This window comes from Gallinula chloropus, assembly GCF_964237585.1.
Source record: "Gallinula chloropus genome assembly, chromosome: 5".
Lineage (NCBI taxonomy): Eukaryota > Metazoa > Chordata > Aves > Gruiformes > Rallidae > Gallinula > Gallinula chloropus.
In genome coordinates, this window is record NC_140090.1 from 36,801,159 (window position 1) to 36,816,694 (window position 15,536).

The window sequence follows — 15,536 nt, forward strand, 5'->3', positions numbered from 1 at the left end:
GAACTATTAGTAAAGTTACTGCTTGACCATCATCTGCAAAATGGCTGGGTACCATTGGAAGAAGCTAAACGAAGTTTAGTAGTCTGAATACCCTCAATTCAACTATGATAACTAAGATTTAAGCTGCAAAGGAGGGTATATGAATTACTTCTAAGCATCGAACCCAGCAATTAGATGTTATGTTCACAGCTTAGCAATTACTCCTCAAAGCAAGTATCTCTGCCTGTACCACGTAGTAATCTGGGCACTGTATGAGGCACATAAGTCTTGCACATCTCTACAAATAGAGTCTGCTGAACCTCTGGTGAGAACCATGAGTTTGCCTTCCAAGGCACCTCTTATCATACTCACCACAGTTGAGAGCAGTCTGGCCACCCATGCCCAGAATTAATCCATCGGGATGCTCTGCCTTGATGACCTCCGTGACAAACTGTGGAGTGATGGGGAGGAAGTAAACAGCATCAGCCTGCTTTAAGCCACACTCATTGGTCTGCACTGAAGCGATGTTAGGATTCATGAGGACAGTTTTCACATTTTCTTCCTGAAAAATTAACATCTGCATTAAAACCAGGCATTTGTGCAAAAAGAGCTAACAGAGTGGCAGCTAGAGAGATGTTTCCTTGTGGACTCTCCCCATAATGGACTTCTGGTATCTTGTACCAGGCTGAGCTAACGTTAAATACTGCCTTAAAGCCTGGCTCTACGCTTCTGCTGATGTTTTTCCCCATTAAAAGTGGATCAATTTTTTTTTTCACTGAAGCACACTGTCCTTGGAAACGTGTGGAACAGGGAAGGGAAAGAAGAGATAAAATTCACTGACTGGGGAAGTCCCAACTCCACGGGTTATTACTCTTTAAAAGATGTGCCCGTTATCTGTAGAACCAAATATTCAACAGCACCTTCTTACAATGAACTGGTACCTTCTTACAATGAATTGGCATCCAACAAACTAGGAAGCACACAGCAGAATGAATCAGAATATCCAGCAATGAGACTCAATGTTGATTATTTATAACCAAAAGAAGAAAAAAAAAATACTCCAAGAGGAAACAAATCTCTCTTGGTTCCTGTTAATTGTCCCTGTTCTCTTCCACCCATGCTCTGCAGCTTTCTCCTGGCAGCCACTGACCAACCGCCTTCTCCCGCATGCAGCTGTAAATCACTCTGCCAGAGGCAAGGTCAGGAAGTGCAAGCCTGCGTCTGGAATTGCTGATTAGCCTGCAGATCACAGCAGCTGCCTGGTGGCCACGGGAAGGAAAAGGGCACCATGGGAGGTCAAGCTAGGGAGATTTTTCATTAAAAAACCCAACTTTCTTCCACAAACCGGAGCAGAGTTTGAAGGACAAATGGAAAAAAAAAAAAGAAGGGAGAGATGCCTACTTTCCAACTCAGGTGATTATCTGCACTCACCACCTCTGGGATCATCCACTCCTAACCTGTTCTTGTTTCCTTGATGACGTGGCCAATTTGATCTCGTAGGCAGTAGTAGCAGTACAGGATACAAACAAAGCATATACAAGATGTGCTGTAACACTGGGACCAACGGAGAGCAACCCCAGATTATATTTAAGATTACTGTAATTGATTTTTTCCTTCCTTGACTCCAGGGTCAGCACAGGAATAGAACGTCCCTGATGTCAGAACAGTCTCAGAGCAACTCGCAATCCCTGCTCCATTTGAAGGCAGCTGCTCCATCTGCTCTGAATCTGTCAGACAGACCTTCACAAGCTCTCCTCCTTCTTCACATTAGGTTAGATGTGAGCTACAGGCCAGGTAACTGTTCCATTACCAGTAATAACCCCATCACTGGGAAACTGCTATGCTTTACATCTTCTCCTAGCACAAGCTGTTCCTCTAACACCCTTTCTAGGTGCTTTGCACTTTTGTAGCATGAAACAGCCAGAGCAAATGAGACTCCCAAACCCGCCATGTGAGCGCACTACGCAGGATGCTTCAGTGCCAGCACAGTTTGAGATGCATGCATTTCTCAGGCACGAACAGAAGCACACATCCAATTTTGTTCACTTTGGAATAATACCACTCTCCAGTCTTCAGAAAGGGAACATCTCAAAGTGGGTAATAAGTTTACTGTACAAAATTAACTGAAATGAATGTCTTTTCATTCATTCCTTTCAAGATTATGAATCTATTCTGGAAACAAAATTTTGAATATATGAATTTTAAAAAGTTAATCTCATTCAAAATAAATACCACTCTGAAAAACTGCTTTGATAAGGGGTTCAAATTCTTTTGCGTACCAGTCCTGGCAGCTGCCAACCATTCAGCTGCTGCTACTTGTTTGCCTTGCAGTGTGTTCGCATATCACAGAAGTTTCAGTAATTTCAGCTCAGACAGAGCTGACCATCTTCCTCCTCTTCATTTCCATTCAGTGTGACAAGCCTGGAGCGACCAGTCACACATCACAAATAAACTGCTTGAAGACTGCAACAGAAACCTTGGGAATGTCTCTCTTTGGAAGGTAATTCTGAGTGGTTAACTTGTACCACTCACAAATTCAAAATGAAAACACACCTACGTTTCCCTACTGTCATTTATTCTCACCAGCTTCCCTGCCCCAGCGATACCATAGCTGGATGATCATAGTTAGCTGTCAGAAGGGAAAGCAAACTACATTAGGTTAGTATTTGCAGAGTATCCTCTCACCTTCATGGCTTTCACAGCTTGGGATCCAGAGTAATCAAATTCCCCTGCCTGACCGATTGACAGGCCCCCAGATCCTAGAATGAGAACTTTGGAGACCTAGAAGTGTCAAACATTATGAAAAAAAGTCAGTCCCATGGTAGTGGATGTTGAAATAACAGAGCCCACAGAGCACTGAACAGCCTTAAATTACAAAACCTAAGTTCTAAAAAGAGAAGAAAAGGTCACCTCCAAAACCACTGCAGTTTTACTTCTAAGAATATTTCCACTGGACTTCTCCCATATATCTCTGGTTAGAGAAACACAGGGCATCCAATGCAGTTGCTGATTGTATCCTGTGATTACACATAACCATGCCTCACTTTGGCAGCCCACAAAGTCCAGCTACCTTCTAAGACATCAAAACTGTGAAATTCAGCTCACGCTACGAATTTCAGGCTTATTTGCTAAGCAACAGAGGATCAACATTATGCTGCCAGCACAAAACCTCATGGTCAGGTTATCCCAGGGCACCTCATATACTGCTATGAGAGTCTTGGGAGAACTACAAAGGAAAAAATACATGAAACACAAGATCTTAAAATTTTTCTCAAAGAAAAGGGAGTTAATAACACAAGAGACGCCTGACGACTGTGAGACAGGCAGCTGACAGGCCTTTTGTAAAAGAAGCTTCCTTTCACTTCCACGGTGAGCCTTCTGTGCCATTTTGTACTGTGGGTTCAGGAGGAACTAACCCAGCCTGACTGACAGGTGTGGGTAAGGAGTACCTGTACACTGACCTCCACTCTGGAAGCCGTTGCTCCAGCCTTGGGCAGGACTGAGGAAATAGTAGTGCCTTTCCCTCTCTTAACCAGTGAAATGAATGAATCAAACAGGAACTAGGAAAAAGAAACATCATGTATTAATCCCCAAAGTAGAATTAAATAAGTACCGAGCAAAGAAGAAAAAATTAGGCCATTTGTGAGCTCAAGCTATCACCTCTGCTCTGCTGCAGTCAGAAGGCAGAATTACACCATCAGAACCAGAAGAGGAGATCATTATTTGAATTTACTTAATGACTTTGACATATCCAACAAAGGTGTATTCAAGAAAGTGAGGTCATATCAGAAAGAAAATGCCTATCAGTGTCTGTGCATTCTGCTTGTATATGACTGGCAGTACTTTCCTACCAGAGGAGATCCCAGGTCAGCCATGAGAACAGCATTCTGCAGCCAGACCAGGCAGGGGCGGCAACATGACCCCCACTGCAGGCAGCTTCAGACAGTGAGACAACCTTCCCACCTGCCCTGCTCTTGCAGAGCTCCTGTTCACACCACCCTTGAAGCTGGCTCCTGGGAATCGCCTCTGGAAGGAGCAGGGTCATGTCCTGCAAGCCTCACAGGATAGGCACTCTGTTTTCAAACCCATCCCAGCAGTGGGAGCGTGCAGACTTGTCGAAGACACAGCTGAGTGTTGTTTCCACTTCTCTGAGATTCAGTAGTCAATCAGATTGCTAAGAAACTTCTTGATATCAAGAGATTTACTTGCAGTTTCAATCAACATCATCAAATTAAGATTAAAATAAGCACTTCTATGTATTCTGCCATCTTCCTCTCTCAAGAAATGCTAAACAGTTTATTTATGTTCAGACATGCTTCCTCTGCCTTCCACATCCCCTGTTGCTGCTTAGTCATACTCTGTGACTACGCAACCAGTTGTTATAGAATTTGTGCGAAGTCACAGATGGGGGATTAAAATTTCATTTCACTTAGGAAAACCAGAGTGGGGAAGTGTGAATCCATTTACATAACTCTACAGTAATTATAAAATTTGAAACTGGAACTAAAATGTATTAGAAAGTTAATGATTTTATTACAACGCATCTGGCTAGTATTTCTTCTGTTAAGATAAAATACTTTTCCTTCTGCAATCACCCCAGGTACAAGAGATTTGAGCCTGATTCTGCAAAGGCTTAAGCACTTCAGTAACTTCCAACACACAAATAATCCCACCAGGACTCAAAGCATACACATCATATGAATGGAATCATTGATCCAAAAGCCCACAGAAGTCAATAGATGCCTTGCTGCTGATTGTAATTAGCTGCGGATCGAGCTTATCAGACACAAGCCTATGCATGTCTGGGCCTTCTGTTAGGATACCAACATTTCCAAAACTGAGATTTAGGACCATCACTAACATAAAGGCTTGTCACTGTAGCTGATACATATCTGCACGCTCTAGGCCACCTAAAAGCAAGCTCAGACCAGCCCTCACACAATACCTCTGTGTCCCTTGGCCCAGGATTTGCATCTGGGTAGAACTGTGCTGTGAAAATCGGTCTGGTCTCATGCATAATTCCCTGCAGGAATAAAAAAGATTGTCTTAGACACCTCCTTGCAAGCAAGAGAACAGAAAGCCACATCTCACCCCCGGAAGCACCGAAGGCCAAAGGACTGATGTGTCTCCAGGAGGGGCTGCCAAATTGACACCCATTTCATTCCCAGTCTTCAAGCAATGTCTTATCTGAGGAATCATTGAGCCTCTTGCTTTTCTGCTACCATTCCAGTGCCTGTAGAACCCACTGAGGTACGTGCAGATCATAGTGGAGATACCACTTTCACTACAACGTAAGTTGTGAGCGCTTAACAGAGCAGATACTCTTGTCTCTCTCCAGCCATAAACCTGGACCAGGTAGAGAAGAAAAATGTACCTGGCAAGAGAAGATCACCTTGGACAAGGTTTTTATGAAATGAATGGTTTTACCATCCTGATCTGGTTGGTTTTGACACAGGAGAAATGGATTTGGGTCACGCTCTTGATTTCCTTAACTTACTTTAAATATGGACACAGGGCCTTGCACATGATCTCTGCCCTGGGCTGTCTTCAGGGCTGTGATGATGTGGGACCACTGCTCTAGACAAACAATACTTAAGAAGGACTTAAACTGAGTTTGGAGACAGCGCTTATAGTTTCAGTTGGAACCAGGAAATTCAGACTTCTCACTTGCGGGGCCTGATAGCACCCGACAACATGGTCCCTGGAAGATGACCCTGGAGCTTTCATTGCTCATGGTCCTGAATTCAAGATGGAGGTAGAGAAGTACCTCAAAAGATCCAGGGAAAAAAAATAGTTCTGATACTACCTATTTCCCTTAGGAATGGGCAGAGTCACAACAGCTTGTATAGAGCAACAATGCCCTCCAGAGCTGAGGGGTGGAATGTTGGGATAGGAAAGGGATGAGAGATGTGCTACTGACCTCAGCTGATCCACTGTGGTATGACTTTCTGTTCTCAGAGTAAAGCATGTCATCAGTCTGTCACATTTTCCCTGAATGCTTGTGTGACTTCTATTTACATACAAATACCTTTTAAGAATATTCATTCCACGGCTTGTCGGTATTTGGGACCGTGCATTGGCCCTGTCCAGCTGTGACGGGTCAGGTCAGCCACCAGAAACCGCTTTTCTTTTCCAGAGGAACGCAACAAACTGCACATGAGGGCCCATCCAACCCTGGTCCTGTTTGTGCATCCCATGCTAAAACAACTTTGCTCCTTGTTCATCACCATCTGTGAAGGTTTAGGAGACTGATGCTGCTTTTGGGCCCACAGACATGGTCCTTACGCTCACATAGAAGTACATTAGGGTTCTAGATCCAGAAGACTCCTGCCCAACCTTATCACCTGCTTTACGTAAAAGCATCATCACGCTTGTCTCCAACCTTCAGCTAAAGCAAAGATGAAAGGCCTGGGGTTGAAAGGGTTCAGTTTGTCAATACAGCTAAAACAAACTCATTTCAAAAACTGAGCCAAACAGCTGCACTTTTTTTTTTTTTTTTTTTGTATGAATATCTTGTTTGGTAACATTTGTATCTGTTTAGATACGTCTGTAAGGATAAAGAAAACAGCAACTGACAAACAAAACTTATTCTAAAACTGTCAGCTAGAAATTACTGCTCCTTCATCCTGCAAAGTACAGCCAGGATATGCCAGGACAGCACTATTCAACCTGCCAGGCTTGATGCAGGGCGTTTATACAAAGCAGCAGAGAGGCATATTCCCAAGGGGGAAATTGCTTTTGAAAATACCTTCTTCCCAATGATTTTCTGATAAATAACACGACTTCACTGACTTGCACAACACTGGGCCTAATGGACAAGATTTTAAATGGGCAATTACAAAGCCTGAGATCTGTCTCAATGTCTGTCTGACCTTGTCAGAACTGAACTCTGGGATGTGGTTTGCCTTCCTATGCTTTCTCCTGTTCAGCTGTGAACCTCCAGAGACCAACCATGTTTTAATTTGTTTTTCCTACATGGACATCGTTTGACATTGCACCTCTACCTTGGATCCTTTAAGTTGTTCTTTAGAGGAAACTGCCTCTCTCCCTCATTGCTTCAGTTCTTGGAATTCTATTTACAATAACAGGCCAAATTAGGCTGCAGTAATATTCCTTTTTTGTGCTGGGCAACACAGCAGGAGCACAACAAAACAGTGCCACAGGTCAGCACGCTTGTGGCACGAGCCCTAAGACAACATGTAACAGAGTGAACACCTGGACAGGGAAATCATATAGGTTGATAAATCAGCTGTTTAAGGGAAATCCCAAAGTCACTGTTGCAATCCTACCCTTTAGGCTAGTATGGAGATCAGCGGTAACAGCTCAACCCCTCTGGACTGTATGGCAGGGCACTAAGTAAACTAGACAGTTAGAACATCAAGTTTAGACATGGTAACTAATTGTAATCTGACAGCAAGCTTCCAGGAGGTGAAATAAAGCAAGAGATGCTGCTATATGCAGGTATCTCGGAAAGCGAGAGCTTACTTCATTCGTTGCATCGTTGGCATTCACAAAGAGAGGTTTCCAGCCAGGTGGGAGGGTAGAGCTGTCAATGGCATAACCGTGGTTCTGAGCAGTGATGACAGCCTGTCCATTCACTGCATTGAGGACGGGCTGGTTCTGTCCCCTGAAAGGAAAAGGATCAGAGAACAGAGGATGGAAGTGCCAGACATGTCTAAATGCCACAATTAGGAAGTGCTGGTAACTGTGGGGCTATACACAGCTGCCCAACAGCACCTGTTCAACATTGGCAGCCAATCTCAAAATGGGAAATCCTAGGAGAAACTTTGCTACCCTTCAGTTTCATGGGGATCAACTGCATCAAATACTTTCAAAACACCCTCAAAAAGAGTAATGTATGACATGGCAGTTTAAATTAAAGACAAGAAGAATGGCTGGTATGAGGAAGTACTGTTACTGACATGCTAGCTCGCATTAGCGAAGTTAGAAGCAAAGCACTGCTGCTCTGTGGCTTTCTGCAATCACAGAACTATAGGGGTTGAAAGGGACCTCAAGAGTTTGAGTCCACCCCCCTGCCAAAGCAGGTTCCCTAGGACAGGTCACACAGGTCGGCATTCAGACAGGTCTTGAATATCTCCAGAGAAGGAGACTCCACACCCCCCTGGGCAGCCTGTCCCAGGACTCCCTCACCCTCACTGTGAAAAAGTTCTTCCGCATATTGGTGTAGAACTTCCTGTGCTCCAACTTGAGGCCATTGCCCCTTGTTCTGTCACCCCAGACAACTGAAAAGAACCTGGTTTTTTCCCCCTGTGTACTACACTTCAGATATTTATGAACATTGATGAGATCCCCTCTCAGTCTTCTTTTCTCAAGGCTGAACAGCCTCACTTCATTCGACCTTTCCTCATAGGGGAGATGCTCCAGGCAATGCTGGGAAGCAGCAGAGCTGCCATACCTGTTGGCCATCTGCATCTTGTAGCAAGTAGCTCCAGCTGCTATTCCAGTGATTAGATTCCCCATGCTAATTCCAAACAAGGGCTCTGGGCGATTGCTCTCCAGGACCTAAAATGGAAAGGTTTTCAAGAGATACTGGAGTGATTCTGTTCACCAGTTCCACAGCAGCCACTGAGACTTGGAAAATGCTGAAATCAAGGGTGGCTACAGCCTATAAAGGAAAGTTTCCTCCTCTCCTCTGCTGCAGAGGGAAGCCTCAGAGCACAGCATGATGTCTCAGTCTAGTCAAGGGGAATAAGCAATGATACTCTGCATTAGAGCCATTTAGTGTGGGGCTTGATTCCAAATGTGAAATCAGAGCTGCTCTTTCACAAGGTCATGGAGGTCCTGAAAGGGAACAGGGCACTTTGAGGTACTGGTAAGTTAGTTGTGGTAATCGTCTTGTTCACCACAGTCTGTCTGTATAGCCTTATTCTAACTACTGGTCTGGAGACAACTCCCAGCTGACCAAGATGAGGACAGACAGCCAAAATAACTGACCAACATTTTGTCTGTAACATGTTAGTACAACAAACTGTTTAGACTTCTCGCAATTGAGAGAAAAAAAAAAGGCAAATAAACAAGAATAATCCACCTATGGGCATTACACTGTACCTTTCTGACATTCTGAATCACTTCCTGCGCCTTCATGGGATCCCCTGGGCCTCCAGAAATTACGAGCCCATCATATTCCATGCTGGTGAAATCATGGTCCCATGGAACCAAATGCACTTCTGCACCTCTCTAGGAAAAAACAGACAAATAATGGAACAAGAAATGAGTGGAAAAGGGGAAAAAATTAGTGTCCAAAGGTTGTTCCCATGCTCTTATGCCACAGAGGCTGAGTTTGGATTTCAGTCATCCCTTTGCCAGGTACAATAATGAGGCTTCTCTCCACTTTCTGATCAGATTATTTTCACAAAGCCAGCAGACTTTGTATCTTTGAGCCACATCAGCATTTGTCAAGTATTTCTGAAATTCACTAATGAGGTCAAAACTTCCTCATGGAATGCAAAGTAAGTGTGCACGCACATATGCAAAGTATGTTCACTTTTCACACACTACATTCACCCTAACTGCTAAATTAGGGCTTCACAGCCTTGCTGTGTGGAATGCCAGAAATAACTCTGCACATCAAAAGAGGGACAAACAGCCACAGAAACTGAAAAACAGAAACAGAGAAACCCCATGCATCTTGAAAACAAGAGGACAGCACCTTTATTTCTCATGTGTACCTAGAGAAGCAACATGTGTGCCTAGACAACCTGCTGACGACAGGAAAAGACTTTCATAGAATCATAGTAACAAAGAACAACTTGGGATGGATGGACCCCAGGATGTCACCTGGTCCAATCCCTGCTCAAAGCAGGGGTAATTTTAACTTTAGGGCATTGGCCAGTAGAGTTTTTAATATCTTCAAGGACAGATATTAATTTCATAACTTCTCTAGGCCCATTTCAGCCATTCACCTCCATCACTGCTAATTTTTTTCCACCATTTATTTTTCACAATGTTGGGTTGACCTTCCTTGTTTTTTCTTAACAGAAGCTGTGCCTTGTCTTTTCAAAGCTCACCTTCTAGGAATTATAGTGGATAGGATGCCGCACAAGTCCTCTTCCTTATCCCCTCAATACAGTGTACCAAGGTCAAAAACCACTTTTCAGTCCATAAAAAAAATCCTTTAAATTGTACCACGTTTTAGGAGGGCAACTGCTACTAGAATGGATGTGTCCAGGTGGAAGGAAAGCTAGTGAGTACAGGCAAGGCTCTGACCAAAGCAAGAGATGAAGGACAAAACACTGACCTACCTTTACTAGCAGACGGATAATGTTGTGCTTCAACCCACAGTCGACAGCTACGACTTTAATTGGATTCCCTCTGCCATAAACCTTGACTTCCTATAAAAAGACAGGCCATGTTGTAAACCACAGATCACCTCTTGCCCCCAAAACACAGAGAAGAAGGGTAGCAGAATAACTTTTCACCAACATGAGGCAACTGGTACTTAATGATCAATTTACATGGAAATCTCCATAAGCACTGCAGACATTAGCGCTTCCTTCATTTTTCTGTGAAAGTACAGTTGTAATGCTCCTTTATATACTGTTGATTACAGCAGTAGCAGCAATTCCTACAAAATCACTTGTTTCCACAGCTAACAACAAGCTTTTTTTGTATGTTTCACCTCATTAGCAGTGAAGCAGCAAGCCAGTTCTCCCAGATCATTGCAGCACCAGTGAAACGCCAGATACACGGTGAGAGATTTTCAGCTGAAGGGAAATCATCCTGCTGATGATGCCAGTGGAGCAAGGCTACTTCACACCAGCCACAGATCACATAATCACAAGGTTTGAAAAGACCTTTGAGATCATCAAGCCCTATCTGTCCAATGCTAAACCATATCCCTGAGCACCTCATCTACCCGTCTCTTAAATACACCCAGGGTTGGTGACTCAACCCCCTCCCTGGGCAGCCTGTGCCAGGCCCTGGCAAATTTCAGGGAAATTTTTTTCCTAACATCTAATCTGACCCTGCCCTGGCACAGCTCAGTGCCATTTCCCCTTGTCCTGTCTCCTGTCACCTGTCTGAAGAGACCATCACCCACCTCTCTACAACCTACTGTCAGGTAATTGTAAGCAGTGATAAGGTCTCCCCTTAGCCTCCTCTTCTCCAGGCTAAACAAGCCCAGCTCCCTCAGCTGCTCCTCACAAGATTTGCCCTCCAGCCTCTTCACCAGCCTGGTTGCCCTTCTCTGGACTCACTTGAGGACCTCAATGTCCTTCTTATGGTGAGGGGCCCAGAACTGGACACGGCGCTCAAGCTGCAGCCTCACCAATGCCGAGTACAGGGGCACAATCACCTCCCCAGACCTACTGGTCACACTAGTTCTGATCCATCACATTAAACACCATCCTGACCCTCCCATCACAGTAAGACCAAAGCATACCGCAGCTGGCAATAACTGGAGTGACCTCCATTGCATCACAGCTCTACAGACCAGGCCAAGCACATCACTGAGCATGACACATCTTTTTATGGGCCTGACAAATTTACAGATCAGGTAACGTTTCTCCTCCTCTTCCAGCTGCTGTTCCATAACCCAGTCCACAAAGTAAATTGTCACCAGTCCCAAATCTGGGCCATTATGCTTTATATTTATCGGTCACAACAAGCACAGAAGAGAGTGAAGTCAAACCTCCATAGGTCTTGATTCTGCAACAGGCAGACACACAGCTATCACTCTGATGCAGGGTTATTTACACACCACTTCTTTCCAAAGTTTGCGGCATGATTTTCCTTGTTACTTGACCGCAGTCTGGGATGTTATTCATTAATAAGCACAGAAGGAAAACTTCTTCTATCAAAAAACAAACTCTGTGCTTGCCCTCAGATACACTCAGCTTCTGAAAGCTGATATTTATAAGCATACTTTAACCAAGCGATATTTCTCTTGTGCAATATACCCATTTTATCTAAGTAACTCTCTTTTAATCAGCTTTCCTGGCATTCATATTTCACAGCTGGGACCCTTCATGAAAAGATGCTGAAATCCATGCCCAGTATGCCTGGTGCAGTGTGAGAAACTGAAACCTTTCATAGGAGGATTACAGCTGGCCAGAAGGAAAGTTAACTCCTCTGCAGGGAACTCAGGATGAAGTTTTAATAGGCAAATATTACAACTGTTCCTTCTGTGCTATTCTAACTCAGCTCTTGTTTGAATTTTTATCTGCCCAAAGACTGAAGAGATTTTTAGGATGCAAGAGCATGTGCTACATGAAGACAGCTCTGACCATCATCATGATTGACTTACTGCCATTCCCAGAGCAAAATGGAAGATATGGGGTGCAGGGAGCCACCTCCCTTCACCACAGGGTGCGACACACGAACCATCAAGAGTCCCTAATCCATCTTTGAGGACATGACTCAGGACAGACAGTGGTGTTACCACTGCTGTTGTGACTCCTGCTGTGTAACATTGAAGGGAGATATTTTTGTATTGGAACATACCTTGCAGCTCACACTACATGGGTAAAGTGGCCCACAATCACTTTTTGAGAAGAAGTAGAATGGAAATCTTATTGAAACAGGGCCTTGTTAGATCAGTCAAGGCTTCCGATAGGAAGCTGTGCCTGACATCAAATGCTACAGTATCTTCACAGTGACTAACACACAAGTGAATTCTACTTCCACGCTTCGTGGTAGAAATGTATTGCTGCACAGGAATTTTATGGGTCTTCTACCTGCTGCCCTTCAGGCTTCTGGGAGGAGGATTTAAAAATCTCAAGATTAATGTGCTCAGGTCCATGCTTAAAAACCTGCCAAACATTATGAAGCCAAGATCCCCCTCAAAGGTACTCCTTGGCTGTTCTAACAGCCAGAAGGAGTTGTGGTACAAAACTGCTTTGTGGTACTTTAATTACCTCAGTCTTAAAACTCTTCCTTGTCCAAGTAATTAGGCTATGATCTGTTACACTTCCTTCAGCAACAAGACTAACTTTAGGTGTTGCTGTCTCTGCAACCCTCCCACCACTTTTCACACTGACTGTTCTTCTGTACCACAGAGCACTGACCCCAGCATCTGTCTGACAGTATGTCTAGACATAAACCAGGTTGGGAACTGGATCAAGGAACTATTAAAATATACCCCCCCATAATGCCTCCTCTGTTTAATGCACAGCCTATAAAAAACTGCCCCAGCCTGAAAGGATGTTGTACAGGCAACGTCAGTAAACAGAGTCTGTGTCACTAGCATCTAAAGAAGGTGGGGAAATATTAATAAAACAATCATGCCTAATGCACAATTGATAAGCAGATTCCTGATCTCACTGTATCCTGATCTACATGAAAACAGACGTTTGGCAACAGATAGATTATCATGTCCAGTAACTGTCAACATTGAACAGCTTCTTTCATTTTCAGTTTTATTTCTGATGTTGCTTAGGCCTATAAAACAAAGTTATGAACATAATGAGACCACCAAAGCTCTGTTAATCTTATTATATCTCCTTTTTAGAAGCTATTTGCAGCATCTGTACAGTAATTCTGTCTTAGTAATCATGCAGTTTAGAATCATCAACCTTACCTATTTCTGAGTTACTGCTCAAAATGGCTCCACCTGCATTTTGCAATCACAGATCACAACCTCAACAAGTAATTGCCATCCTTCAGTGTAGCAACTTTTGAGTCCTTTTCAACTCAAAAGCCAGAGGAGGCATTGGCATGAGCTGGTGAGATGCCTACAGGTGAGATCTGCACGGCAGCCTCCGTATTCCAGTGGCATCCCAAGAACCAGTTACTACTGTGAAGCCAAGCGTGGATGAAGAATCCACTTCAAATTCCCACTTGCTCAGCGACCAGTCTGTTCAGGGCTTCTTCACAGGCATGCCACTGACACACCAGCTTGTGTGTAGAACAGTATATAAGCAACTATTTGTAGAGCTCTTCCAGAGCCTCTCTGATCTTGAGGGAGCTGCAAACACCACAGTGAGCACAGAATTTGTAAAAGGGACTCATCCACTCAGTTCTAACTTCAGTCAATGGGATTAAGCACCCAAGGCACTCTTTATCCCATGGTTAAATCCCCAAAGAGTTCACATTTAAAACCCCAAAGAGTTCACAATTTAAGACACTAGCTCTTGCACTGCAACAAGAATAGTTACAATTTTTAGCATGGGCCCAGTTTGGTAGATCCTCGTTCTTCTCAGCTTGTAGTCGAGCACAGTTTGCATGCCCAGCTAGCAGAGAACAAACTGCCATTCTGTGAATATCTATAGACAAAGCAGCTAAAGCCAGTAATATTAGATTCAGGGGATTCCTAGCTTGGCCTATTTTTGAAATCTAGAAATATTTTCTGGAATCAAAATTATGCCTGATCAGAGGTTATTCTGAGCTTTCCTGAAATGTATTTAAGGAAAGCAACCATTCCTTTTTATTATTCTTATGTTTGAAAATGACCACCACACATTAGATCTAACTGTATCCCAATGCTTCTCAATCCTGTCTTTGGAACACACACAATCCTCTGATTACGGTTCAGGCTACACCCAGCTATACACAGCTCATTTTACATCTTCAACACTGCACCTAAAGAGACATGGGAATCCTGAGGATGATGTTAAGATGACAGTGCTTCAAGGGTCTAGAAAAGGTCTGCAATTCAGGAAATGACCCTGAGTTGTTTATGTAGAAAGACTGGATGATTCCCAGAGCAAACAGGAAGCAGTTACTATGTGGAGCACACAGCCCTGGGACTACAGAAGAACTTCTCACCTTTGTTGAAACTTCTGCAATTAAATTTTGCTTATTTGGGTCTGCAAACTCCATGGGTTGACCTTCAAATTCAATCTTCCCAAGTACCGTGCCCTGTGTAAACACACCAGGAAACAACAAAGCATGAGGAAAGGAAAAGCTGTGAATACTGGGACAAGGTGCTGACAGGCACAGCAACTGGAACAGCTGTTTAGAGTTGGTTTCTTGGTGGCTTATAACCATTTGTAGCATCTTCAGAAGTATCCGATCCTACCTCTGTACCAAAAATCTTTAAAATCCTTCATGCAGGGGAAAGGCATTGTCAGCAGTAGAATTTGTTAAAAGGTAGTTTGACACAAGCTGTCAAGTGGTGGTAACATGGGTTGCCTTCCAGGAGGATCAGAATTCAGATCCCCAAATAACTGTTGTGTAGATCTGGGAGTAACTCACAAAGGAGTTTGAAGCTTTTTTGTTTTGAAACCCACTGTGAGGTCTTCAGCCACCTCCTGTGGATAGCTACAAGGCAACAGAGCTAAGTAAGGCAAAGCTATGCAGGAGGCAGGTCAGCACAGCTGGTGTCTGAACAAACTGTTAAAAAAAAAATCACCTCCAGCAAGCTTCACTCTCTATTGTTGTTGCCACTTCAGAGAAGCTAGGATATGCTTACTCTACCACCATTCTCTACCTTCTACTCCTTCAAGTTCTCTGTTTACAAATGCCTGGTTTGGCTTGGCCCTGTTGCTGGAATAAGTGGGATTAACATTTTCTCAGCTTGGGGACAGGGTGTGTGAGACAGAACTTGTTAAGGATGGAAGTGGAACATAAAACAGTGGAAGTCCACATTCTGTTGTAAT

The 15,536-nt window shown here is 43.8% G+C and overlaps 1 protein-coding gene across 1 annotated transcript in view; it reads right to left on the reverse strand.

Annotated features, from left to right (window-relative positions):
• CPS1 (carbamoyl-phosphate synthase 1) overlaps window positions 1-15,536 on the reverse strand; it is a gene marked incomplete at both ends in the record, with an annotated part of 92,655 nt that overhangs the window by 59,956 nt on the left and 17,163 nt on the right. The window contains 9 exons of the mRNA XM_084264679.1: window positions 352-541; window positions 2,665-2,760; window positions 3,441-3,539; window positions 4,925-5,002; window positions 7,465-7,606; window positions 8,396-8,502; window positions 9,049-9,177; window positions 10,242-10,331; window positions 14,704-14,796. Of these exons, the coding sequence (XP_084120805.1) occupies window positions 352-541; window positions 2,665-2,760; window positions 3,441-3,539; window positions 4,925-5,002; window positions 7,465-7,606; window positions 8,396-8,502; window positions 9,049-9,177; window positions 10,242-10,331; window positions 14,704-14,796 (1,024 nt within the window). The remainder of the gene's footprint in view (window positions 1-351; window positions 542-2,664; window positions 2,761-3,440; window positions 3,540-4,924; window positions 5,003-7,464; window positions 7,607-8,395; window positions 8,503-9,048; window positions 9,178-10,241; window positions 10,332-14,703; window positions 14,797-15,536) is intronic.